At 39.0% G+C, this 27,967-nt stretch overlaps 2 protein-coding genes across 13 annotated transcripts in view; both read right to left on the bottom strand.

Moving 5' to 3' along the window:
* Positions 1–27,967, bottom strand: part of Fam172a (family with sequence similarity 172, member A) — a 457,564-nt gene that overhangs the window by 116,911 nt on the left and 312,686 nt on the right. The gene's annotated exons all lie outside the window — the stretch shown is intronic.
* Positions 23,034–24,428, bottom strand: Pou5f2 (POU domain class 5, transcription factor 2). Its single transcript, NM_029315.1, has one exon. It carries the CDS (start codon positions 24,387–24,389, stop codon positions 23,400–23,402), a length of 990 nt encoding a protein of 329 aa, NP_083591.1. The 5' UTR covers positions 24,390–24,428; the 3' UTR covers positions 23,034–23,399.

Below are 27,967 nucleotides of genomic sequence, written 5' to 3'. Positions count from 1 at the left end.
CTGGTAGGTTTCTCACCACACATTCTCTAAAGCACTCCCAAAGCATAAAAAAGTAGTGCACAACTTCTGAAACCTGACCTTTGAGAGAAGACAGAATGAAATGAAACCAATGTGTGGAACCCCAGGATAGAATCAAACTCTCACTACTTCTTTTTTTTTAACTCACATACATTCATTTTGTACCTATTTGTTTGCTTTATTTCCTAATTGAAAAGTCGCCAAAAGTGATACCAATTTTTTTCCAATAGTAAAACTTTTAATTGCTAGGGAAGTTACATTCATATTTTTATATTTATTTTACTTTTATTTAGCTTTTAATTTAATCTTTACTTTGCTCTGAAAAAGAATTTGAATCACACAGAGACAAATTGAGGCTGGACTCCCAGTGATAGCAAGTGAAGAAATAAAACAGATCCCTAAAATCATGATAAAAGTTGACAAAATTGTCAAAAACAACAATTCCAGCACTGGAGAAGCTAGAGTCCAACTTGAGAACTGCATGTTGATGGACTGATTTGGAGTACAAGGAAAGAAACCAATACTCAATGGCAAGATTAGCAAATAGAGCAAGTCTCAGTGGGAACTATCTTTAAAAGTCCCTGGTCCTCCTTGTATGTAGGATGTAGGTTAGTGGCAGGCTAGGACAAGTCAGAAATTCAGTGGGAAAAAGACACTGACTGGAGAGAGCTATACAGTGGGTCAACGGTGGGAAAGCACAGGAGAAAGGAAAGGAAGCATGGATTCACTTCTTGGCTTGAGGAAGATTGAGCCAAACTCTGACCATTATGCCTTATAAGCAAAGGATATTCTCTAGGAAATAAACCAAAACAGAGAGGTGAGTGTGTGCACTCTGATGGGGAGACAGCTTTGGAAGATTAAATTCAGACAAGTACCTAAAATCAGAACCAAAACACCTCTCAGCATCAGATAACCCCCAACGTAGGACAATCAGGGTTTAGAGTTATATGCGTTCTGTCGGATAAAGAAGTTGCAGCCACACAAAGAAGTACAATTCAATAATAAAACAATCAAGAATTTAAAACTTCATCAGAATTATAGATTACTCATGAAAGATATATATATAATCAATGCTAAAGTTGTTATTGGCAAATGCAAATTAAGAACGATAATGGGATAACAATGTACATCACTAGAGTGACTTTGATATCAAGGCAGACACTAACTGTTGGTAAAGGTGTGGAGAGACTGAAACTGGCATGCATTTTTTATGTGAACATAAAGTGACATAGTTTACTGTGGGAAACGATGTTGTAGATTCTTAAAAAGCTGGATGTCATTTAATCTGGTAATCCGAGGGAAATGAAAGCATATGCCTGCACTGATCTGAACATGAAAGTTCATTACTATAGCAAATACTGAAGATGCTTACATACCCTTTAACTTAAGCAGGGATAACAAAATGCAGAATCATCATACAAGGGCAGGTTATTTAGTAACACAAGGAACGTGATTAATACACACTACAACACTGAAGGATCTCATAAACATTACTATAAGCAAAAGAAGCTGAACACCAAAACCACATTTTTTTTCCATGTTTATGGTTTTGTCACAAACGGAAATTGGTGGTTGGAGCAGCATGGTGAGGGCTGCAGAGAGGAGTGCTCCAGTTTCTGGGATGATGGAGATGTTCTAAAGTTGGACACAGTAGTGACTACATAGGTATAATTTACTAAGAATCAGTGAACTATATACTTAGAATTGGTATATCTTGTCTCTGTAAATATATCTCATTAGTGTTCCAAGTAATACAACAAAATCTTGTCAACACTGCGAAAAGTTTTGAAAAAGTCAAAAAGTCGTTAAGACACTAAGGAATGGGCATGATTATTCCCACTTAGTTGCTTGCTGCAAATGCGATGCATATTTAGCTCTGTGCTTGCAAATGCTCAGAGAAGGCATTTGGTACATTCCCAGATGTGGCAAGCAAGAATCTGGGGTTTTTGAACAAGTCTAATGCCTGGCTTTTAACATGAACACTGAATTGAATTAATTTAGATGGGAATTGGCTGGTTAAGTTATACTGTTAAGGAATAAAGTTTAGGAGCTATTGCCACAACACATTTTAGGATTTTCTTTGTTGATAACATCAAAAGAAATGAATTCTGGGAAGCATTTTTTCTTACTACAGAACTTTCTTTAAAAAAAAGTGTGTCATGTGCCACTTTCTGTAAAATGTTATGCACATAGTGATGGACCTAGTGAGTGTTCTAGGAGTGCAGAGACAGTGATCCCTTGGCTCCCAGGGTGGCACAAGGGACCAAGGTCAATTGGAACTCCTGTGCTAGTGATCTCAGGCTTCAGCAACCCCTTCTTATCTAAGTCAGGCTGCTGCTGGACAACTGCATTTTGTGTTATAAAATCAATAGCATTTTGAATAAAAGGTCACTTAAAACAGAATCAGAAATTTTATAAAACACAAATAATCTGAAAAGAGGCCCACTACACTGATTTCAAGATAGAAAATCAATTCAAACATGTCTATAAGGGGCCAAAAGATATCTGGCTGTTTAATAGCTGGCTTCACTTGTCTCATAGTGCTATGCATACAAAGCATTATTTATTCTTTTTATATTATATTAATATCATATATATATGATATAATATATAAAAAAGCTATATATATATATATATATATTAACAAATTGAGGGCACTGCCAATCTGGTCAAAGGCACTAGCCATGCTACCCATGAGTGTTCTCTGATGCCTTGCAAGCTGTGAGGGGCCCAGGCCTAAGACTGCTTCTTTGCCTGCAAGTGCAAGCACAGTGCAAATCATACCACATAACAGACTATAACGTGCATGGGTGGTTCATGGGTCACCGACTTAGATATTCATACATCATATTAGATTCTGACTTAAACTATTCCTTCCTTAATTTGAGTTACTGCACACTGTGAAACAGTTTATAATGTGCACTGCTGGGGTTGAAGATGCTGTCCTTCACAGAATATGAAATTTGAGATAGATCTGCTAGTACAGAAGCCTGTCAATATAGACTATGGCTTACAGCACCATACCTCCTCTTGGTCATCTGGAACTTCAGAAGAACACTCCTATATTTCCCCATCAAATATAACTTTAGAGATACAGCCTTTAAAAGTATACTATTCCCTTTTTATGGTCCTTTACCTTATTAGTTATATCATTAAACCAGAGTCATACCAACTATATAGGGAGTGAAATCATCTTACATATTAATTTCCCACATGGCACATCACATTGTTGTACTAAGAGTTCTTGTTTTAAATAAAAAAAAAGCTAGGCTCTTGCCTATATAACTACAGTACTCTACTTAACTATAAAAAAAATTGTACTCCTTCCCTAATAAATTTTTACTGCCAATAAAAAAAGTGAACCATTTTACTTACATGGATATTGCATCAGCTTTATTTTAAAAATAAAAGAAATCAGGCCGAGCATGGTGGCTCATGCCTTTAATCCCAGCACTTGGGAGGCAGAGGCAGGCGAATTTCTGAGTTCGAGGCCAGCCTGGTCTACAGAGTGAGTTCCAGGACAGCCAGGGCTACACAGAAAAACTCTGTCTTGAAAAAACAAACAAACAAACAAACAAACAAACAAAAAACAAACAAAAATAAAAAAATAAAAGAAATCTGCAAATGCTCTTATAATTCTAAGATTAATTATATATGGATATATATAAAATAACAAGATTTTATAGAGAAGTGTACATGTGAAGCTAGCAAAGTTGAAGTACACAGTGTTTATCACTTATGAACAAAACTTGAAAACTATGCTAATATTTTAGAGAATGCCCTCGTAAGTTATTGATTTCAAATGCCCTTCCAATATGGACTGCGTTCTGTGGCAAACCCCTTAAGTCATGTTGTGACATTTGGCCATAACATGTGTTCCCCGACTTGTACATTCTTCCCTTTGCACTTTGGAGTGAGTAACAGAGCACCGTAATCACCACTGCTAGGGAGTGTTTACGTTGGTTCTCCAAAGGTTAAGAAGCTGATTATAGCTAAAATCAGCTTTGCCTGAGGCTTCGGGGGCTCTGTGTAATCAAATTAGACAAGCAGGGCACAGTGTCACCTAACACAAACCAGTGGCACTTTCTTCCCTGCTCTCCCCTCCACCCTGTACACTTTATCATAGAAACAACTCATGTTTTATGCTTCTATCAGACAATTTAAAAAAGACTGCCTTCTAATGAATTTGGCATGTAATTTCCTAAGATGCTTACCTGTTTAAATGTAACAAAAGTATATTGAACAATATTTAAAAATGAAAATCTTCTAAATAACTTTTTGAGGGCGGAGAAAATATATGTTATTTTTAAACACAAAAATCACTTCATTGTAAAGAACTTGCAAACAACAACAACAAAATACCACAGCTGGGCTAACATGGCCAATTAAAGAAGCACCTGCATGAACCCGAAGCCTACACTTTTCAATGAACTCCGAGTGTTAGCATAGCCAAATCTCGTTAAAAAAGAATTCTATATAGAGAGACATACAAGTATTTTTAGAAAACACAGGTGACAACATTACCTAGTATAAATATTATGAAGTCTTTCTAGCTTTCAAAAGACAGCTTTATTCTGTAGCAAACTGACAACTGTATCTGTTTCTAGAACTCATAAGCACAGCAGATGATACATTACCATCTCTAAGGATGCTCAGGAATCCACTTGGCCCAGCTTGGCCCTCCTTTCTCCCTCTCTACTCTGAAGTCATAGAAGCCAACTATGTAATGGACATATTCAAGAAAGTTTTTTGTTTTTTTTGTTTTTAAAATAATGTAAGGGAAGAAGAACAGCTCATCACTGAACCCCCCCCCCCCCTTTTTTTTTAACAGGTTCCATACTTAAGCAACGGTAAGTCAAGTCTAAATCTTGTTTACTCTGAGTCTCAAGGAAACAGAAAATAGACACTGAAGGGCTGTTAGGAAAGAAATGCAATGGAAAAATTAAATAAAAACTGAAAATTAGTTCAATAAAATTTACTAGGTAACATTTATTGTGTTTGTACCTTCCTATATTTGACTCTGAGTTTTTAGTTTAGATTCTACATATTTATTTAGTTTGCTTAAAATGGAGAAGCAAAAATGAATTCAAACAAACAAGTGATCAAGAGGAAATGATTTTTGCTAATGATTTATTTTAAGCATGAAAACCAAAACTTGTTATTTTAACTGGTTAAGTTATAGAGTTCCTGAGGAAGTCAACCCTCGCTATTTGCTCAGTCAGACAATTTCTGCTAATCCAGCAGTGCTTAACAAATTCACACGTGGTGAGCTTTTCTTGCCATAGCTATATATCACAGCTCTGTGCTGCAAGCTGTGCAAAAGAAAATCAATATGCCAGGTTTAACAAAAGAACAGGAAACATGATGTTCCCTATATTTTCAATGAACCTCAAATGACTCTGTTGTTCATCCTCAGTACATTTATGACAGAGATATGCACTCTTCAATGGAAAGAAACTACAATAGACTGAAGTACATAAGTATGGACCTGAAGTTCTGCCTTATTCCATAATCGAGTTTATTTAGAAGAGGACCCTTTCATTCCCTGCACACAGTATAATCAGCCATTTATAGGGCACTATTTTTCTTGATGAAGGCTTGAATGTTTTCTCTAGGTCAGATAAATGTATTTTATTTATGATAATATTTTGAAATACATACGTAATTTATGTGTTAGAGACTGTGAAATTTTTCTTACAAGTGATATAGTGATTTTCTTACATATACTATAGCACTAAGGGTAAATTCCCAGAGGCTGCTGATCTACAGCAGCAGTTAGTGGAGTGCAAACCTCGCCATCTTCTCATACTAACGCAGAAGCAGAAGTAGGTTAGGAGGAAAACCCTGAGCACGAAGTGGGAGGGATGACGACCACGAGGTCCACACAGAGCAGAGCCACCCCAGCCTTCTCAGCTCAGTGATGTGGATCTAACTGTGGCCAAGCAAGCAGCACGCTGCACTTCAGCCAAGGAACTCAGGGCTGTGCTCACAGTTGCTCCCCACCCCCAGCCCTACTGTGAGTAAAGAGAAAATTGGCTTTGGAACTGTAAAAAGGGCCAGATACAAAGAAACAAGAAATCAAAGTAACATATCTGTTAAGAGACATACACATATCCATTTGGAAATTCGTTTGGTAATTTCTCTATATTCTAACAAGAAGTTGTAAATGGATGAGGGTCGCAGAACAGAGTAGAGGGTGTTACTGATCCGTGCTGAAGGTAGTGACTACTATAAAAATACAGTCAGAAAACTACACTTGTCCCAAACTTTCGAAGACAAATTTAATTTATTGATTAACATGCCATTAAAAACAGGACAAGAATATATTCCTAACCAGAAACTAACACTGGAATGATTTTATTTACTGGAGAATGCTAATATTGCTAGAAACAATCACCACTTTAGTATCATTCATACTTTTGTTTCAAATAGATTATAGCTCCAATACTGATAAGATCACAGCAGTGAAATGAAACTTGTTTGATACTAGAAATCCAGAATAATAGAAAATAATCCAGAAAATAATCCTACAGCATAAAGGACTTGCATATTGAAGTAAACTCTTACAAGATATGTTTTCAAAATATAAGCTGGATGGTTCCTGAGGAAGGAAACCTCTGGCTGAGGCTTACTTTACAAACATGCACACACATACACATGCACATCTGTATATACATGACACAAAATAAAAATTTCTGATACAACAATGGTCATAAACAATTTCAGCTATGGCCTAAAGATAGTGTCAGGACATTGGGAACAACTCTGTTAGAAAATGCCTAATCACACTGTAACAACAAAGAAGGGATATGCCCTTATTCTTGGGAGATCCTGCATTTCTGAGAAAAAGACCTAAATGTATAACTGAATTTATGTAAAATGACAATTCATACAAATTTAGCATATGGTAAATATTCTCCCCATATCTCCATAGTGGCTCTTGGTAGCATCTGTCCTACAGGTCATCTACCCATGAGAATTCCTATATTCCCAGGGGACCAAGCCTACCGTCTTACTTCCCTTGGAGATGACTGGTGTGCTTTGGAGGCAACACTGTTATCTTTGGCTGTCTTGTTTAGGTGCTTGTCATTGGACCTCCCCTTTGCCTGTCATTTCGTTAAAGTTGACAGGGGAGGGTCTTCTGCTTACTTCTGCAAGCACTAACTCATTTCTGCAACACTCTCCTCACGTCACACCTGCATTCACAGGAGATTTCTTTAAAAATTTCTATGTCTCAAAATAACACACTAAATTTAAAGATCTTTGCCAAGTTATCCTGAGTTCCTATCATGGGTCATGTCCTTAGATCAAAATAAAACAGCTCTTACCAACTGAAAAATTTGATCTGGTTAAAATCTTTGGCTGTACAGTGCTGACTCAATGGTATGTAAATAAAAAGGACATTAGAAATACCCTTGGCCTGGAAAGAATCATGGAAACAATGGATTTGGTCACAGAACTTAGAATGAGAAAGAAACAGAGTCATCAGCTGACCAACTGTACATATCAGTCATTTCCAGATCCCTCGTCCTCACGGGCTTGTCTTACAACACCAATGCCAATGTGGAGAACTGCCAATTAGGAAGCTGTCTACACACAATATTTCTACTACTTTGAATAAACATATTCATTTTTCAATTATTACACTTTCTGTGTACTTTCTCATTACACTCTACTGTAACTTTTGTGTCCTCTATTTCCCCAGTTTACCCTTTTATGCCTGTTAAATGGTTTGCGGCAAAGGAACCTTGCTCCCAGGCTTCTGCTCCTTGGAGGAACTGCTTAGTAAGTATGCTTCCTAAGTCAAACCAAACATTAAAAACTGTCATTAGCTTTTATCACTGAAAACCGTAATTTAAAAAAAAAACCAAAAAAACTCGTGTTCCCTATCTATTTTGTTCCCTCCTTTTATGTAAGGCTAACAGAAAATACTTTGGTTTCTGAAAATTCATATGGCATCCTAATCAAAAACAAAACATGTTCTTTTCTCACTTTCCTTAGGTTTGCGTTCTGAGCATTTTAGACTTGGACACTTCACCATTCTTTAGCCCTGAATGGTGCTGTGGCCTGGCTTCGGCTGTTCTCTTTGGTCTGCTGGAGCAATCATGGCTCTTTTCCTCCTTTTTTACCCTCCAATTTTTAATTAGGTATTTTCTTCATTTACATTTCAAATGCTATCCCAAAAGTCCCCTATACAATCCCCTCCCCAATCCCCACCCCCCAGCTCCCCTACCCACTCACTCCCACTTCTTGGCCCTGGCGTTCCCCTGTACTGGGGCATATAAAGTTTGCAAGACCAAGGGGCCTCTCCTCCCATTGATGGTTGACTAGGCCATCTTCTGCTACATATGCAGCTAGAGACATGAGCTCTGGGGGTACTGGTTAGTTCATATTGTTGTTCCTCGTATAGGGTTGCAGACCCCTTCAGCTCCTTGGGTACTTTCTCTAGCTCCTCCATTGGGGGCCCTGTGTTTCATCCAATAGCTGACTGTGAGTATCCACTTCTGTGTTTGCCAGGCACTGGCATAGCCTCACAGGAGACAGCTATATCAGGGTACTTTTAGTAAAATCTTGCTGGTGTATGCAATAATGTCTGCGTTTGGTGGCAGTCTCTGGATGGTCCATCCTTTCATCTCAGCTCCAAACTTTGTCTCTGTAACTCCTTCCATGGATGTTTTGTTCCCAATTCTAAGAAGGGGCAAAGTGTCCACACTTTGGTCTTCATTCTTCTTGAGTTTCATGTGTTTTGCAAATTGTATCTTGGATATTCTGAGTTTCTGGACTTATATCCACTCATCAGTGAGTACATATCATGTGAGTTCTTTTGTGATTGGGTTACCTCACTCAGGATGATACCCTCCAGAAATGGATGACTCTTTTCTTCCTTAAGTCCCTCTAACTTCTATTGTTTTGTAAAACAATGAAATCAAATTACTGGACTCAGTCAGCAGTTACATCATTCCTATCATTTAATCATCAATTCCTTTTACTCATACCCTTTAAGGAACATACGATGTAGTACTGAAACAAAAACATATTAAAGATTCTTTGCTCTAAAAGAACAGGTAGAGGGATTTCCTCTATCAGGTTCTTCAAAAGTGGCTGGGGATTCTGCTCAGTGATACCAACAGGCCCCGGGGTTAAGTACCAGCACCAAGATAAAAGGTTAAAAAGCAGTTGTCAGACCTTCACTTGGATACTGGAAAAGATAGAAAGCTTGGGTTTTACAATGTAGTCAATTCTGTTTAAGACAATTGGACATGACTATATCGAACCTATTTAATTTTCATAATATACAATCAAAGTCTTTAATGTCATGTCTATCTGGAATTTCATGTCTAGTTGGGGTTAGGAACAACTAAATCTTTTTTTTCCATTTTTTATTAGGTATTTAGCTCATTTACATTTCCAATGCTATACCAAAAGTCCCCCATACCCACCCATTCCCACTCCCCTACTCACCCACTCCCCCTTTTTGGCCCTGGCATTCCCCTGTACTGGGGCATATAAAGTTTGCGTGTCCAATGGGCCTCTCTTTCCAGTGATGGCTGACTAGGCCATCTTTTGATACATATGCACCTAGAGTCAAGAGCTCCGGGGTACTGGTTAGTTCATAATGTTGTTCCACCTATAGGGTTGCAGATCCCTTTAGCTCCTTGGGTACTTTCTCTAGCTCCTCCATTGGGAGCCCTGTGATCCATCCATTAGCTGACTGTGAGCATCCACTTCTGTGTTTGCTAGGCCCCGGCAAAGTTTCACAAGAGACAGCTACATCTGGGTCCTTTCGATAAAATCTTGCTAGTGTATGCAATGGTGTCAGCATTTGGATGCTGACTAAATCACTATGTCCCTTTTTTGAATTCTTTGGGAAGCTTATCTTTTAGTTATGTGCACCATATTCAAGATCTCAAGAGATGCTTTCTCCCAATGATTTCAAAATATCTACCATCAAATATATAGAGGAATTCAAGGAAATAGTTTTAGAATTTTTTTTAAAATAAAAATGTGGAAATTTCTTTTTTTATTGAATATTTTATTTACATTTCAAATGTTTTCCCTTTTCCAGGTCTCCCCTTTGGAGACCCCCATCCCATTCTCCCTCTCCCTGCCTCCATGAGGGTGCTCCCCCAACCCACCCACCCATTCCAGTTCTCCAGTCCTGGCATTCCCCTACACTGGGCCATCGAACACCCTCAAGCCCAAGGGCCTCTCCTCCCACTGAACTTAATGACTTCATTGATATGAACCATACATGAAAAATCTGGCCTTCAAAGAAACTTCTCTCTGTTGTGATCAATAGATAATGTAGGGACTCATAACTAGTCAAATTGCTAAGAATAGTCTATTGAGCCCTAAACGGGTCATCTGTAACAACTCCTATCTCAAGGCTCAGGAGACCTACTGGAAGGGAGTAGAAGGCAAGTAAGAGCTGAAGGATGGTGAGGAACGCTGTGACATGCTGTCTTTGGGACATGACATGATCATTACTGCTGTGAACTTAACTGCAGTCATGATTACCTGCAAAAGACCAAGTTGGTGAAGACAGTCAAAATTTTAACAGCTGCACTAAATGGAGGCAGCACTTTCTTACCAACATAGGACTTGGGTAAGCGGGGGTGTAAGGAGTGCCTGCGGGAGTGGGAGGGAGGAGTTCCTAAGCCAAGTATGATAGCGAACTGAGATACATGTCATTCTTTACATACATGAAATTGTCAAAGAGAAAGGTAAATAAAATTCTATCAAGTTTTTTTTAAATATATAAAAATGGCCTGCAAAATATTTAAATCCCAATTGTAAATGTTTGATACATGAATTTTCATTTCTTTTTCCCAAAGAAAGCACATGCTTCCAAGTATTTTTAACATCTGAGACACTTATATATGTCTTGGATTGTCTCTTTTTGTTTTTTTTTTTCATGATTCATTGATCCAAATACCACACCCCATGTCACTGTATAATGTTAACATAAGCTAATAGGTGTATATACTATTTTATCTACCTACATATGTTTTATTTTTGAAGTGAACATAGTAAGAAACATTATATTTAATGTCAACAAGCACCAAAGCCTTAGAGCCAAATGCAAAGTCATGGAAGGAGTAAATAAGTAATAGATCCAGCAAAGTTCAATGGCAAATCTTGAAATTAAGTAAATTTGCTAATGCCCTGGACTGGCTTATTTAGGGAGTAGTTTTGAATTTGATAGTATGGACGAGGGGATGATGGGAAGCACATGCGTGCAGCCTTGCCAGGCCTCTGCTGTGAGGGTGAAGTGGCTGTTAAAGAACTGGCTGGAGACAGTAAGTGTTGTAGGCTTTGAAGTCAGCTCAGCTTTGATGCACTCTCACAGTCATCCATCAGAAGACAGGGTGGAAGAGGGGATAAGACTTCTCAGTTCTGTCCTTGGCACTTTTACTCAGGAAATCTTAGCATGAAAAGAGAGCAGAGCTTCTGTGAGCTTTAACCACAGCTCGAGCCTGCACTTAGCTTTTTAAAGATTCAATTACTGATGCAGTGGCCAACATGCTTTATTCATTTGAGTATATGTACATGTATAAAATCATCAGAATATGTGAATCAATTAGTGGGGATTACATTAATGATGATTTTACTTTCTTAGTATGTTATGTATCACTTAAGGAAGTGGATGGGATTTCTAAACTTGAGAAAGTCAATAACAAGGTCAGTGAGATTTTGATAAGCAACTAAAAACTTACAAAAGGCTATAGACATAATGTATTACATAAGTCTAGAAAGCTGGCTTGCACAAGAAACAAAAGACACTACTACCAAGAATACATATGAATCAAATAAGCAATCATCAAGAGAAAGGCATAAGATGTCTCATACATTCTCTGATAAAGGAAAATGAGCAGCAGACTGTGCGGTTTGGTAGACAACAGCTTCTCTAGTTTCACTCACTTGTCCAAACTCCCACACACTGTGCTGTGAGCATAAGCTGTCAGCAACTACCAAGACATTCAGCACTTTGTTTTAGAAAGTTACAAATTTCACCTTGTTTCAAATATTTGCTATGTTTGCAAATATAATCATGTTTTTATAATAGCTTATTTTTGAAATTATAATACAATCACACCATTTCCCCTCTGCTTTTCTTTCTTTCAACTCCTCCCATGCTCCCCTTTTCATTTTCTTTAATTGCTGATATATTGTGTGTGTGTGTCTGTGAGCACACGTGTCCCCACTGACTCCCCCTCTCCTCCTATGAACCTCATGTGGACCCTGTATTAGCTCACTGTGCTCTACCACTGGGCTGCATTCCTGGTGCTTTAGTATTTCCCTACATCAACATACTTTCTTATTTGCTTATTTCTAAGTTAAAAGCAAACAAATTTAATCTACTTTTCTGTGTTATACATACCCTTTTCTAATACATATTATAAGAACAATTACAATACAAACTACAGTTCATTCATTAACTACTTGTGCTTTGTGTATAAAATGTGGAAAAGATTCTGCTCAAGGGTAGAGGCAATTCCTCACCCTAGTAATTTCTTGTACTTAACTAAGAATTAATGTGCTTAAAATAGTTAAATGTCCATGTGTTCAGAGAGGTAGGATTATTAGAAAAAGCTATTTTATTTGGAGTTGTAAGGCTTGATAATTGCCACCTTAAACATCAGTTATTGTGACATGGCCCTGGTTACTTTATAAACACCAAAAAAATCCATAGGTTAAAAAAAAAAGCAAAAGCTATAACATAAAATATCAGGACTCCTGAGACTAAAGTAGTAATCTAAAAAGTTAAAAGAACAACTATTTCCTTATGAATCTTTCACAGCAGAATAAACCAGCTGCCTATTGCTTAAAAAGAAAAAAAGGATGTTATGTTTCCTGAATAGAAACGAAAGAAATCGTCCTACAGGAACGCCTTTAATGGGGGTAGGGGGACATGACAGGAGTTACCTTTGCTTATGTGTTGGTGACTCAAAGTGAGATGAGGTAGAAGAGGAATCCAGACACTGAAGAGGGTGAACTACAGTGCAGGAAAGTGAAAGTCATTCTCTGAAACTCTTATGTGCATTCGAGCTGACTGTGAACGTACACCAAATCCACTGCTAAGCAATACAATTCTTAGAAATAGCCCATAAAAGTGGAATATTTACTGCGTATTAGAATTTCTTATACAGCACCTGATTTAATAGTTAGATTTTAAGTTCTTATAATTCTTGTTAAACAGGTACAATGTGTCAATTTTTATAAGGTAACAAAATGGCAACTCCAATGGATTCTAAGGGTTGTAAGACAATAACAACCCTACAGCAAAGGGTTGAAAATCTGTGGACATTTGTAATAAGGCCTTTAAGCTGTATTAGCCATTCCCAAAGTCATCTCACTAGGTAGGAAAGAAGAACTTGGCATGTTACCAACAAATTGCAAGAGAGCAACACCTGGGGGTTAGAGGGCACTGATGACTTCAACAAATCTCACCAGCTAAGGCAACAGATTAACCTGCAGGGTAGGACGCCCTACAACCCTAACCTGTTAATACCTCTAGATTTTTAAGAGTGACCCCCACTCTGCTCTCTCATATTAGTTGTTAGTCACACGAATCATGGCTTAGTGGTGTTGTTGGCACCAGTCTCTACTCCAAAACATATGCAGAGAAATGTTATCTCTAATAGCTTCAAATAACTTCAGTCAGATTCTGCCGTACATGTTAGGAACACTTACATCCAGCTTTGAAAGAGTCTTTTATGGACATCAAAGGACAGACACTAAAAGCAATATGTGTTTGTGAATTCTATAAAGCTTTTCATAAAGGATGCTGTAAAAGTATGAACAGGGACTTCTGTAACTGGATCTTTAGAATGCTTTGTAAAAATCAATTATATTAGACCTTTTATGCTTATGTTCAACAAAAAGTGGCTTGTGATTTTGACCGTAAGGAACATGTTTTACTTTAAATTTGTTAGCTAAGTGATCTATCCAAAATTTATGATTTTTAGAAAGGAAAATGAAATTTCTACCAAGATTTTAAAGAACTATTTTAAGCTGAACATTTTTATTAATGTTAACCTAAGATTATATGGAGGTGGGCATAGGATTCCAAAGCCCATGAAGATTCAAATTACCATCTGTGATGCTGCAGTAAATTTTAAGCAAGGCATTTAATCAGAACAGGAACATACCACAGAGATTTCCAATCAGAGAACCGTAACTGAATTATCAGGACTAATATGACTAGCTTCATAGATAGGAACTGCAGGTTCTCAATACTTTGAATGAACTCTATAAAATTTCTACTAAATTTAAAAAATAATTTGGTATCAAAAATATAAAAACTATGAAAATACAGATTAAAAAATAGAAAGCTGGAATGAACACGTAAGCTAAGAACAACTTAGTATTTTTATGGGTTTCCCAACTGTGAGAACAAGTGTTTCTCTGGCTCTGGTGTCTTCTTTTGGGTCTCTGTTCCTCAGGTTTGGTTACAATGTCCAACTTTGATATGATAATTTTTGTTTCATCTTATTATTTTTTTTTATCTTATCATCTTTGGTTGTTATTTCTTAGAAGTCTATTTTTTTTTCCTAATGAGAGATAGAAAGGGAGAGTAGTAGAGTGAGCAAAAACTACTATAACCAGGATATATTTTATGAGAAAAAAACTTGTTATTCAATAAAAGAAAGAGAAAAAAAAAACCAAGGTAATTTAAGGATGCTCAGGTAAATATGGTAATGAAAACCTGATTTTATAAAATATGCACATTAAGGAATGATGTCTAATGTCCTAAGAAGAAGATTTTATATTTTTAAATCAAATATAATATTCTTATAAGATGTTCACTAACAAGAATCTGATCTAGGTGAATCCCTGGGAAATGAGGACCTGTTAATCTTGTTAAATACAAGACAACTGCCAATCTCAAGACTTGTCATCACTTTATTGCCCCTTAAGGAAACAATGTCTCAAATTAAGTTTATGGCATTCCTTTACTATCACACTGGTTGCTAGATGCATCAAATTTTGGCCAATTAAAATAGTATTGCAATCTATAAAAATTGATATTTTATAACAGTTTGCCTTTCAGCATATCTAGGAAGGTTTTTCATTGTGAGAACCATAATGACATGTCATAGGGTGTCATTAAATAGTATTACTATACATGAAACTGTGAGTGAACACTGACCAGCTACTTCTTATTGTCTCTGAAGACAGAAGAGGATAAATAGTAGCTGGTTTTTAAAAAAAAGTTTTCTTGACTGATTTGATTACTATGTCTTTCAAAGTGATATAACACAGACTACAAAAGTTCTTATATAGCAAAATGATTTGAGAAATAACATTAAAAAATCAGAATTAGAAAAAAGAACTAAAAGAAGACAATGATAAAATTCCATATTTTAAAATCACATATAAAATAATTTATGAGTAATAAGATAGACTACAGATATCTTTGAGTTAAGACGCCAGCTTGGTATATATAGTGAGTTCCAGGACACGCAGAGTCTACCTACTTAGACTCTGTCTTGAACCCCACTTACAGCCCCCACAAAAGATGTATTTATGTATGAGACTTAGGGATTACTTTTAGTGAGGCACAGTAACAAATAAAATGAAAGAGACACAAAGCTTGAAAGTTCCAGAAAAAAATGTCAAGTTGATCAGTACAGTCTCTTATTATCTACTAAAGGATGGATACCAGTAGGGATTAGCAGGGACATTTCCTGGGATATATGCAGGGTAGATCAGTTGTCTAGAAGTAACAAGGCCCTGGGTTTGATCAACATTACCACAAAGACAAAAATGAATGAGGGAGAAATCATGGCAAGGAACATGATGGCATGCATGAAGACATGGTGCTGGAGAAGGAGCTGAGAGTTCTAATCTTGATTGACAGGCATCAAGAAAAGAACTATGCACCACTGATCCTGGGCTTGAGCATCTGAGATCTGAAATTGAAAGCCTGGCCCCAGAGATGGAATTTCTTCATCAAGGTCACACCTACTCCAACAAGGCTACACTTCCTAATAGTGCCACTACATAATGGGTCAACAGAACCATTTTTATTCAAACCAGCATACCACATAGAAGGCATACACAGCAATCTGTCTGTGTTTTGTTTTGTTTTATTTTGTCTGCTCTGGTTTGATTTTCTGTCTCTCTTAGTCCCCCCACTTACCTGCTGGTTAGTTAAATATTCACAATGGTCCAACTATTTCACACTGAGTTCCAGGCTTATTCTTTTGTAGAGCTAAGTGTATCTTCCTCTAAAACGAGTCACTTGGTAGTTATCCTTGACCTCTGGATTCCTTTCTCTGACTCAACATGAGCACTCCCTGTCTATTTCTCATTATTTTGCCCTTTAGATATTTGATCCCTGAAGAACAAGTAGAGAGAGAGACAATGTTGAGGTTTATTAGAATGTGAGAAAGAACAGATGTTAGGGGCCAGAGAAAACTTGCTAGGAATTAGTCAAAACTGTTTGATCTATAACAGTTTGGGGGACTTTCACATCTGTGTGGGGCTGGTTATTTTTACGTTGCTCGCCATGTTCTAGTATATTACCAACTGCATATATAACATTTTGTCTGATACATTTAAAATTAATGATTATATGCATAGGTATTAAGAATAATATGAGAAATCAAATCATTACTTAAATATAGTTTTAAACTTTAAGGTCTATGGGAAATGACATAAATATGTATAGTCAGATAATATAATAATATATAAACATTTGTCAGCGAATAGGACAGGTAGATTTTTACAGTGAATCTCAGAATGCCTATGTGATATTCCTCCAAGCAAATGATGCATTACTGTCGTCACTAAAATAATGAGTGAAAATCGAGACTTGCCTCTTAGTAGGAAGTGATATTTCATTTATATATGGTTTATTTGAGCAGTAGCATCACTGGATCAAGTGTGAGAAAATATTTACATCACAAATTCAAGTCCCTTCTGTTTGTCAGACATCCACATGGCATATATGTGTTGACAAAGAATGTTCATCAAATAAATTGTTTACTGACTAATGTAGGAAGTCAGTTTGAAAATTAAAATGATACCATTTTTAAATGGATTGTACCATTATCTGGAACCCCAAATAGAAAGAATAAGACCCTTTCACTTTTCATGAAAAAGTCACACTTCTGTTACCTAGAGGTCCTGTGACAGAAGGATGGATACAAAAAATGTGGCTCATTTACACAGTGGAATAATTAATACTCAGCTATTATGACCCAGGACATCCTGAGTTTTGCAGGCAAATGGATGGAACTAGAAAATATCATCCTGAGTGAGGTAACTCAGACTCAAAAGGACGTGCATGTTATGTACTCACTAATAAGTAGATATTAGCCCCCCCCCCAAAAAAAGGTACAGAATACCCAAGATACAGTCCACAGAACTCAAAAAGGTCAACAACCTGAAGTGCCTAAGTGAGGACACCCCAGTCCCACTTGGGAGAGAGAAGAAAGCAAACACAAGTGAGGAGGGAGGGATCTGGGAGGGAAAGTGGACAGGTTGGATGAGGGAGAGGAGAACCTGATTTGGTATTGGGTGAGGAAAAAGGACTGAAGTCCTGAAGGCCAGCAGAAAGAATGGAAACAGGCAACCTCAGGAAATAACAGGTTGGGGGGACACCCCGGAGTGCACTAGAGACCTGGGAGGTGAGAGACTCTCAGGACTCAAAGGGAGGGTATTTAGATGAAATGCCCTATAGTAGTGAGAGGGAAGTTAAAGAGCCCAACTCCAACAGGAAGACAGGCTATGTAGTGAGGGGTGGGGTTGCCATCCCATAGTCACAATTGTTCCTGTCTGAATGAATGACAGGGATGGAAATCGAGAGGAGCCAGAGGAAAAGAAGGTTCAGAGACAGGCCCAAAGTGGGATCCAGCTCAAGGGGAGGCCCCAAGGCCTGACACTATCACCGAGGCTATGGAATACTCATGCTTTTTGGGGGACCTAACATGGCTGCCCCCAAAAAGACTCAACAAGCAGCTGAAAGAGTCACAGGCAGATATTTGCACCCAACCAATGGACAGAAGCGGCTGACCCCTGTGGCTGACTTAGGGAAGGCTGAAAGAAGCTGAGGAGAAGTAAATCCTTTAGGACGACCAGCAGTCTCAATTCATCTGGACCCGGGGTCTGTGTTCATTCAGAGATGATGCACCTAACCTTCAAGAGACTGGAGGCCCCAGGGAGTTTAGAGGTCAGGTGGGGTGGGGGGTCGGGGAATCCACGTGGAGACAGTAGGGTAGGAAGGAGATATAGGATGTGGAGCAGTTGGAGGGTGGTTTGGGGGAGGGGGACAGGGAATGCAATATGGAGTGTAAAAAATAAATTACTTTAATAAAAAAGTGCTTTCCAATGAAAAATTACTATTTTAGAAACAAAAATGACTGGGGTAATTCTGGAACATCAAATTTCTTACAGGTTTTCCTGAAATATTGTTGGAACATATGTAAATTGACAAATGTAAGCTACCACATAAACAGACTGAAAGACAAAAACCACATGACCATCTCATTAGATGCAGAAAAAGCTTCTGACAAGCATTCCTCCATGATAAAATCCTGCAGAGACCAGGGAGACAAGAACTATCCCTCAAATCTTAAAGGAAATATACAGTAAGCCCAGAGATGACATCCTCCCACACAAGGAGAAACACAAAGCATTTCCAGTAGAGTCAGAACTAGACAAGGATGTACACTCTCTCCAGACCTACTCAGTATAGTACTTGTCATCTTAGCTTAAGCAATAAGACAAGTGAAGGACATCAAATGTATACAAATAGGAGAAGGCAAAGTCAAAATATCTTTCTTTACAGACAATATAATTTTACACATAAAAGACCCTAAAATGCCATCAGAAAACTTATATCGATGGTAAACACTTTTCAGCAACGTTACAGGCTTGATTAAAACCTTTAATATACTAGGGAAATAAATTAAAGAAGTTATAAGAAGATGGAAATATCTCTCATGCTCATGGATTGGTAAGATTAATATTGTGAAAATAGCCATCCTACCAATAGCAATCTATAGATCAAAAGAATATAATTTAAGACCTCTACAAAAGTGTACACATTTAATGGACACCTGATATTTGAGAAAGAAGCCAGAAATTCATACTGGAAAAACAAACAATGCTCCTCAAATTGGATTGCTGAATGTAGAAGAAGGAAAATAAACCCATATTTATTATCCTGTACAAAACTCAACTTCAAATAGATCAAAGACCTCAGTATAATAGCAAATACACAGAATTTAATACAAGAGAAAGTGGGGGATAGTTTTAAACTTTTTAAATAGTATAGGTGCTAAGAACAATAATCAATAAATGGGGGTGCATGAAACCAAAAAGCTTCTGCATGGCAAAATACACTGTCATTTGAACAAAGCAGCAGATTACATAGTAAGAGTTTTTGTTTTAACCAACTACATACCTGATATAGGGCTAATATCTAAAATATACAAAGAAGTCAAAAACTGGACATCAAGAAAACAAATAATCCTGTTAAAATGAGGTACAGATCTAAAGAGAAGACTCTTAAAAGAGGAAACTCAAATGGCTGAGAATCATTTAAAGAAATAAATGTTCAACATCCTTGGTCATCAGGGAAATCAAATCAAACTACATTGATATTTCATATTACCTCACTAAGAGTGGAGTACTACTCAGCTATTAAAAACAATGACTTCATGAAATTCTTAGGCAAATGGATGGAACTAGAAAATATCATCTTGAGTGAGGTAACCCAGTCACAAAAGAACAGATATGGTATGCACTCACTAAGTGGATATTAGGGAACAAGTTCAGAATATCCACAATACAACTTAAGAAGAAGGAAGACCAAAGTGTAGGTATTCTGTCTCACTTAGAAGGGGGAACAAAATAGTCATGAGAGGTAGAGGGTGAGAGGGACTTGGGACGAAAAGAGGAGGAGGAGGGGAAAACGGGTGCCAGGATCAGGTATGGGAGAAGATGGGTGTGGAGTGGGGGATGTAAAGAGAGTCAGGTAATTGAACAGAGGTATGTAGCAATGGGAGATGGGGAACTAGGGGTAGCCACCAAAAAGACCCAGATGCCAGGAAAGCAAGAGGCTCCCAGAACCCAACAGGGATGACATTATCTGAAATACACAACAAAGGGAAGAGAGATCCTGCAGAGAACATTTCCAGAGGGTAGGCAAGGCCCCTTGTTGAGGGATGGGCCACTCACCCTTCTCAAAATTTTGAGAAGAACCCAGAATTGCTCCTGTCTAAAGGAAATACAGGGAAAAAGAGTTGAGCAGAGACTGAAGGAAAGGTCATCCAGAGACTGCCCTACCCGGGGTTCCATCCTATATGCAGACACCAAACCCAGTCACTATTGCTGATGCCAAGAAGTGCATGCTGACAGGAGCCTGGCATAGCTGTCCCCTGAGAGGCTCTGCCACAATTCAGATGTGGATGCTCACAACCAACCATTGGACTGAGCACGGGGACTCCAGTGGAGAAGTTAGGAGAAGGATTGAAGGGTTTTGCAACCCTAAAGGAAGAACAACATTATCAACCACCCAGACCTCCCAGAACTTTGATTGATGGGACTAAACTAACAACCAAAGAATAAACATGGAGGGACCCATGGCTCTAGCTGCATATGTAGTAGAGGATGGTCTTATCTGGTATCAATGGGATGGGAGACTCTTGGTCCTGTGAAGGCTCAATGCCCCAGCACAGGGGAATGCTAGGGTGGTGAGGTGGAGGTGGGTGGGTGAATGGGTGGGTAAGCCCCCTCATAAAAGCAGGGGGAAAGGAAATGGGATAAGGGGTTTATGGAGGGGAAACTGGGAAGGAAGGAGTAACATTTAAATATAAATAAATAAAATAACCAATAAAAAATTAAATAGCAAGTGTGAGACTGTAAAGGGAAATACTTACATGCATATCTGCTAAATGTAAGTAAATGCTACTTAATGTAAATTAAAAATGTTACAAGAAAAAAAAAGATTTTAACATTTACAATATGTAAGGAAAAACATACCAATTTAGAAATGGGCAAAATAATTGAATCAACATTTCTTGAAAGAAGAAAAATATAAATGGGCAATTGGCATATGAGCATAATACCATTTATGGAATGTCATTCATTGGAGAAATGCAAACTAAGTCAAGATGGGCTATTACTTCATATCCACTAGGATGAGAATAATGGAAAAGTGGTGGGGGTAACAAGTGTTGGCAGGGACTTGGAGAACTGAACCCTATATATTCCTCAAGAGGATTCAGAATGACATACCTGCTGAGGAAGACCTTTGGCAATATGTAAACAAGTTAACAATTCTGCAATAGCTGGCAATTAACAGACCCATGACTGGTCAATATGCAGAGAATAATAGACTTCAGAGTGCTCATCTTTAAATAGGACATTTATATTAAACCCCTGCCCCAAAGGCTTGGGGGTCTCTGTGGAAGAGGGGGTGTGGTGGCAAGGCTTTAAAAGTCAGGGGTAGTGGATGACTACAGGAAAGAATGTTCTCTGGACATCACAGGGCATCTGCACAGAAGAACTCATGTGACTGTGACAGGATCCTTGAAGCTTAAGCAGATAAAATGCCAGCAAGGAGAAAGAGAGACCACCAAAGATTCTTACCCCTAACTCATGAGCTCTGGGCATTCTATAGCTGCTAGGAGAAGGAGAGTCAGTTTTCTTTAACGATCTGACCTTGTGTAGGTTGAACTCACTTCAGGGCAGGCCCTACACGCAAAGACTATTGGGGCAACAAAAACTGGACTGGGATGGGGTGAGAAAAAAGTAGATTGAGAGAAAACACCCAATTGGGCAGGTGGAGAGATGGGGATAGATTTTGGAGGAGTTGGGTACTGGGAATGTGAATAATACATTGAATGAAATTCTCAAAGAATTAATAAACTGTTATTAAAATAAAATAAATAAGAAGTTAATAGAATCACCTGATTCGGCAGTTCCATCTCTAGGTGTTTATTCAAAAGACCTGACCACAGGGATCAACAGATTCTCTCCTCTAGGTCTTCATACAGCACTCTTCTCAGTGGACTGACGAGGGGCTAAACAAATGCTGAGTTCTACACAAAGCAGCGTGCACTCATGCAGCGGAATCTTGCCCAATCATAGAAAAGAATCAAGTCTGATAAATACTGCAATATAAATGAGCCTTGAAAGTGTGCCAGGTGAAGTAAGTCAGACACAGGGAACAATTATTAGGTGAGCCTACGAATATAAATGCCTAGAGTCCACAAATTCAGAGAGACACAAAGCAGATGGGCTAGGAGGAGGAGGAAAGGACTTAGTGCTTAGTGGTGACAGACTTTCCGTTTTAGAATTCTGACATAGAGTTGGAATAGGATGGTGATAGTTACATATTATTAATATAATTTAGTTGTACAAACTGAATTTGCACTTAGAAAACGATGGCAATGGCAAATTTAACCAGGTATTCTAGTTAACAGTAGAGTATCAGTTTCTACAGTGAATGGAAGAAAATCCTAAGTGGATGCAATAGAGCTGTCTGACTCATGTGTGCTGATAAAATCAGTCCTGTCATTGCAGAACAAAGGGTCATGATGTCGTTTTGCAGGGTTCTACTTTTGACTCCACAGAGGCATCTCACATACACACCAGAAAACAAAACAAGACAAGAAAATATCATGTAGACAAAGTGTTCATTTCAAAATCACATTAGAAAAAAGAATAGTGAAAAGAACCAGAAGGAACTAGGAAAAGGCCATGAACAAAAATAAAATCCAAAGTCAACTTGGAAAACAAATTCCTAAGTGTAATAAGGGGTATCTTTGAAACTATCCTTGACACATCCTTTGGAATACTGATGAACAGAAGAGAAGGACAGCAGAAGCTCATGTGTGTACTCACCCTGGAGCAACACTCCGGAGTCCCAAGCAGGCTAGCAACTGGGTGGAACTTGAAAAGGTCAGTTGGTTTGGGGCCTCTCTGAGAAGTAACTGTTAGCCTGGATTTTGTGTTTGTACAAAGTTCTGCTTTTTTTTTTTTTTTTTTTTTTTTTTGAGACAGGGTTCTGCTTGTTTTTAATAAACACTAGTACAGTAGTTTTATGTGACTTGTGCTTCTAATTTTATACTGTGTTTATAAAGAAACTGTGTTTCCTGATAACAACAAGGAACAATGGACATCTTTAATTAACAATAAAAAGAGAAACAAAACATTATAGCCATAAAGATATTGCAATGCCAACACCGGGGGGAAAAAAACCAAGGTAAGAACAAAAAGAAGCAAGTGATACTCTTTAACTTCCCTCCCAAGCCTTCTGTAAACAACTCCCACCCATACCCACTAAGTCAGAGAACTGAACGCTAACCCTGAAACAAAACCCTCTTCTCTCTAGCCTCTTATTCCCCTGCAGGGTAGGCCCCTCAGCTTGACAGCCTGGGGAGGCCCAGAGTGGTGGTTGGGGCAGACAAAAGGGCTCCTCGTACAGGAAATGGGGTAGAGGAGTACAGGGGTGTAAGGCATGATCCCTCATAGTGGGGGAAATCAAAATGGAGCCCTGGTGCCATGGGAAAGCACACTGGTGGACCTGGGAAAGGAGACCCAGTTGCCCCCACATCCTCCCTCCGGGAGGTATCATTGGTTGGCCAACTGCCCATCTGGCTCCGGTTAGAAAACCACACTTGGACCAGGTCTTTCTGCAGCCGGAGGCGCCCAGCAATATAGCTGATTTGCTGGGGCGTAGGCTCTGGACATTGCAAGAACAGTTTTTCCAGATTGCTCCCAATGCGTCTCTCTCTGCTTGCACGTCTCCGCTTCCGGGCCTGCTCCAGGATCATCTCCATTCTGCATATGCCCAGAAGGTTCTTCTCATCTACTTCCTCTAACCACATTTTCAGCAGGGGTCGCAGCTTCCACATGTTGGCAAGGCTGAGCTGCTGGGCCTCGAAGCGGCATATGGTCGTCTGGCTGAGAACCTTCCCAAACATAGCTCCCACAGCGAATCCCACATCGGCCTGTGAGTACCCCAGGGTCATCCTCTTTTGTCTCAGTTCCTTGGCTAGCTGCTCCATCTCTTTCTGTATGGCTGAAACGTCCTCTGGCAGTGCCAAATTTGGCATGTATCTCAAGGCGATGTAAGGTCCTGGGCAGGTATCCTCAGAGGAACTCTGGGACCAGGCCCTTGCCTCACAAGCTCTGTAGGGTGCTATCCCACCTCGGAATTCATAAGGTGAGGAGCCCAGAGGCACTCCCCATACCTCAGGGCCTGGACAGATGCCTGGACCCATACTTGGTCGCACCATTAATCTGCTTGTGGCTGCCTGGCTGCTCAACCATGTTGGGGTGTCAACTTCCAGGCCACCACCACTATTGCCTGAGAGAGGGAAGACGTTTGAAGACCTCCGCCCGGCCATGGGGTGGATGGGACCCCCAGCAGGAGTCTGGTAGGAACTGATAGCTCTCGAGGCTTCTGAACAGCCACTAGCCTCGCCCTCGAGCCCCGCCCCCCAGTGGGCGGAGACAGCACTGCAAGCAAGACACTGGAACAAAGTGTGTTTGAAAGCTGGGGCTTGGAGACTGAGGTAACTTAGTCAGTCCTCGGGTTTGAAAACACGGAGCCTCCTGTCCTGACCGTTGTTTTCAACTCTTAACTACCTGGATCTTATCCTTGACTGGGACGCAATCACTGACTTTAAGCTCTCAAAAACTCAGGTGTCCCCTTCCTTCCACTCACACCCTTTGAACCACCATCTTAGCTTCACGGACACCAACTAGCCATGTATATTTCAAGCATCGTTGACAGTACTTGTTCATCCACTTCTATGATTTCCATCTCTATAATCTTCATGATAACAGTACATCCTGTGTATGCCCTGTGCATTTCTGTAGACACGCATTCCAACCCAGCCTCCCACGCCAAGCTTTCCCACTCAGTGGAAAGCAAACTCTGTCATCTTTTCCTCCCTGGAGACATGACCTGCTGTTGTGCACTGAGAATGACACTTGCACTACCGACTCAGCAACACAAAGCTTTTCTAGCCAAGGCCTCTCCCTCCAGATATACAAAGATCTTATTAAGTCTTTCTACCATGCTCCTAGCTCAGGTTTACAGCTCTAGGCCCCAGGTAGGGAAAATGAAGAAAAGAAAGATCTAACATCAGATTCAAAGCTTCTAAAGAAGATGATGAAGTGACTTGAAGATCTCAGCCTCATGCCTTATAATTCTTTAAGCCAACTACAATACAGCTCTGTCTCTCCCAGTGTCTAAAGAAATTGGTCTTCTTGCCTTCCAGCTACCAAATCCAAAGGGTCATAAAATTCTATATTCTACTAATGTTCTCTGCAGTATCTGCAAGAACAAATATAATTTTTGTTCTTTCTTTCTTTAAAAATGTATGTGCGAGTATCAGCCAAGTATTCTCTGACTGGACTTTCTGACTTCCACATCTGTATTTCTGCTGGACCAAATTACACTAGTTTTGTGCCCTTTCTCCAGAGGCCACAGGGCCGGCTCATGACATTACCATCAGTCAGACACCAGTTGATCTTCAGTTTTCTCATATCAATAAGGCACCGGCCCCTGTACACTAGACCTTGCTGTCTTAGCCATGCCTTCCCTACTAATTTAACTTAGGCCACAGGGTCTTCTTCTGCTTCCCTTTCAGGTTCATCTTTCATAGTGCTGCCACAGATAACCTTCCATAATCATGTCAAAGCAATCCAAACCTAATCGCAAATAACCACAGAAAATCTAATCATATCACTTCACTCTTCAAACCTCTTCCAAAGCCAGCCCCAACTCTCCCCCAGCCCCCACGCTTCTCTCAGCTGACATGGAGGGATGCTCACAGACCTCTAAACTACCTGATTCAGCCTCATTATACACTCTCCCCTATCTTAATTAGTGGTCAAGAAGAAAACCTGTTGTTTTCTCCTAAATATCATTTGTGCCCTGTGTACCCCTGTTCCTGCTTGAAATGATTTCCCTGCATCTTTCCCATTACTGTTTGTGAGGGTGCTCAGACAGCCCAGGAGAAAAGGACACCACTCATCACTCTTTGCAAACCACAGTCCTTGTAACTCTGGTTTCCCCTCTCACATATTTTACTTTGTGCTTAGTATGTACTGCTATCTAATAAATATTTGTCTATGTGTCCACTGTATGTTTCTTGACACAAAGAACTCAGAATAAAAGAACCATGCTGCATTTCCTGTCACCTATGAGACTCGGGGTAGATATCCCCTCGTGGAGACCCTCCCTTCCCCAGGCAGAAAAGAGGTCTGTATTGCTTCTGTAGCATTCCTCCCATATTTAATCATTATTTTTTCACTTCATCATTGGAATAGATAGCAACAAATCTTATATGTCTCGGTCTCTTCAATTTAAGGACATTCATGGAAGAGTCAGTAAGTCTACAACATGAGAGAACCCTGACTAATAATCTTTTTGCTGAATGGTGAATATTACGCTGCTAATAACGTAACGTAATGCCAATGAAACACCAAGAAGATGGACCTTAGGAGCTTCTCATCTTCCATCTGTTCTATTACAACAAGGAACTTGTCAGGTACCTCTCTCTTGGTGAGGGGAGGACCTTGAGGAGAAATCAGACTCAAAATTACAGAAATTGAAATTGTAGATATGGCCTTGAAGTTGTAAATCAGCTGTAAATCTACTGCCATATCTGCAGGCTGAGTATCTGATTTTATCTGAAGATATCAATTTATGCAATAAGTATAGGTTAAACGTAGGAGCCATGTCTCACTCACTGCGAGATCCCTGGCACCAGAACTATACCTGACACATGGTACAAAGAGAAGATATGTTTATTATTTATTCATTTATTTTTGTGTTGCTAGGAAAATAAATGATAGATAAACGAACCAACCTCCTTGGCACTAGTGCTGAAAAGACTTCCAGTTTGTCTCAGATTGGATGACAGCTTCTAAAATGCAGCTTACAATGTAAGGAATTTCATTAAAGAATAACTGGACTGATACCTATTCTTTCCACATATATATGTATGCTCCCCCAACCCATAACTCACAAAGCAACCAGTGTCTGCTAAGGTGGAACACAAAGAGAGATAAAAGAGAGACAGGGCAATTATATATTAAGATCTGCATTGAAAAAAATGTCTCACTAGCAGAGAAAAAAGATTCATTAGTTGTTTAAAAACAATAGCTGAATAGAAACATTTCAGTGAATTGGAAAAAAATCTGATGAGTTCAAATGAATTTGAACTAAGCTTTATTATATTACACGAATTAAAACAGAGTGGCTAAAAACATTAAATTAAAAAATGAGGCTATATTAGCTTGACGAGTTTTAAAATTAACTTGGGTGTTCTCAATTAAGGCTTTCTTTATACTCAGTTACTCTCATTTGCCAATGTGCACATATCCTGGTTTTTGCATATGGGGTGGAGGGGAGGGACTACAAAGTGAAACTGAACTTGTAGACCTAAGATTTTGATATCTATTTAAATGTTTAATGCACCATAGTAATAGTGCGATCAGAGGAAATAAGACATAACAGAGATCAGAGGAAGCAGCAGAAGGAAATGCCCTAGACAACAGTACTGCATGGACTGTAGAGCTTGAAAGTCAAAACTATCACCTTCAGCAAAGGTGGAAACCTTCCTAAGTGACTGGTCTATAATGTAAGAACCAGGTCACGCTTATCCACAGGAATCACAGAGAAAGGACGAGAAGCACAGGTTTCTAGGTACTTAGCATCTGAAAAAGGGAGAAGAGAAGCTAAATTGATAGATGCCCAGTTCAGCCACACTGACCCAAGGGGAAGTTGCTGTCTATTATCAGACTTTGGAACTAAGGGTATGCTCTGAAGCAGATGCTTTAAGTAGAAATATAAATGCATTTGTATTTGGATTTCTATGAGGACTTTTATTCTTTATTATTTTAAAATTTTTATTAGATATTTTCTTTTCTTTGTTAGATACCTTTTCATTTACATCTCAAAGGCTATCCC

Source organism: Mus musculus, chromosome 13 (assembly GCF_000001635.26).
Source record: "Mus musculus strain C57BL/6J chromosome 13, GRCm38.p6 C57BL/6J".
Taxonomy (NCBI): Eukaryota; Metazoa; Chordata; class Mammalia; order Rodentia; family Muridae; genus Mus; species Mus musculus.
Note: the sequence above shows the minus strand (reverse complement) of the source record. Positions and strands in the feature narration are given on the sequence as shown.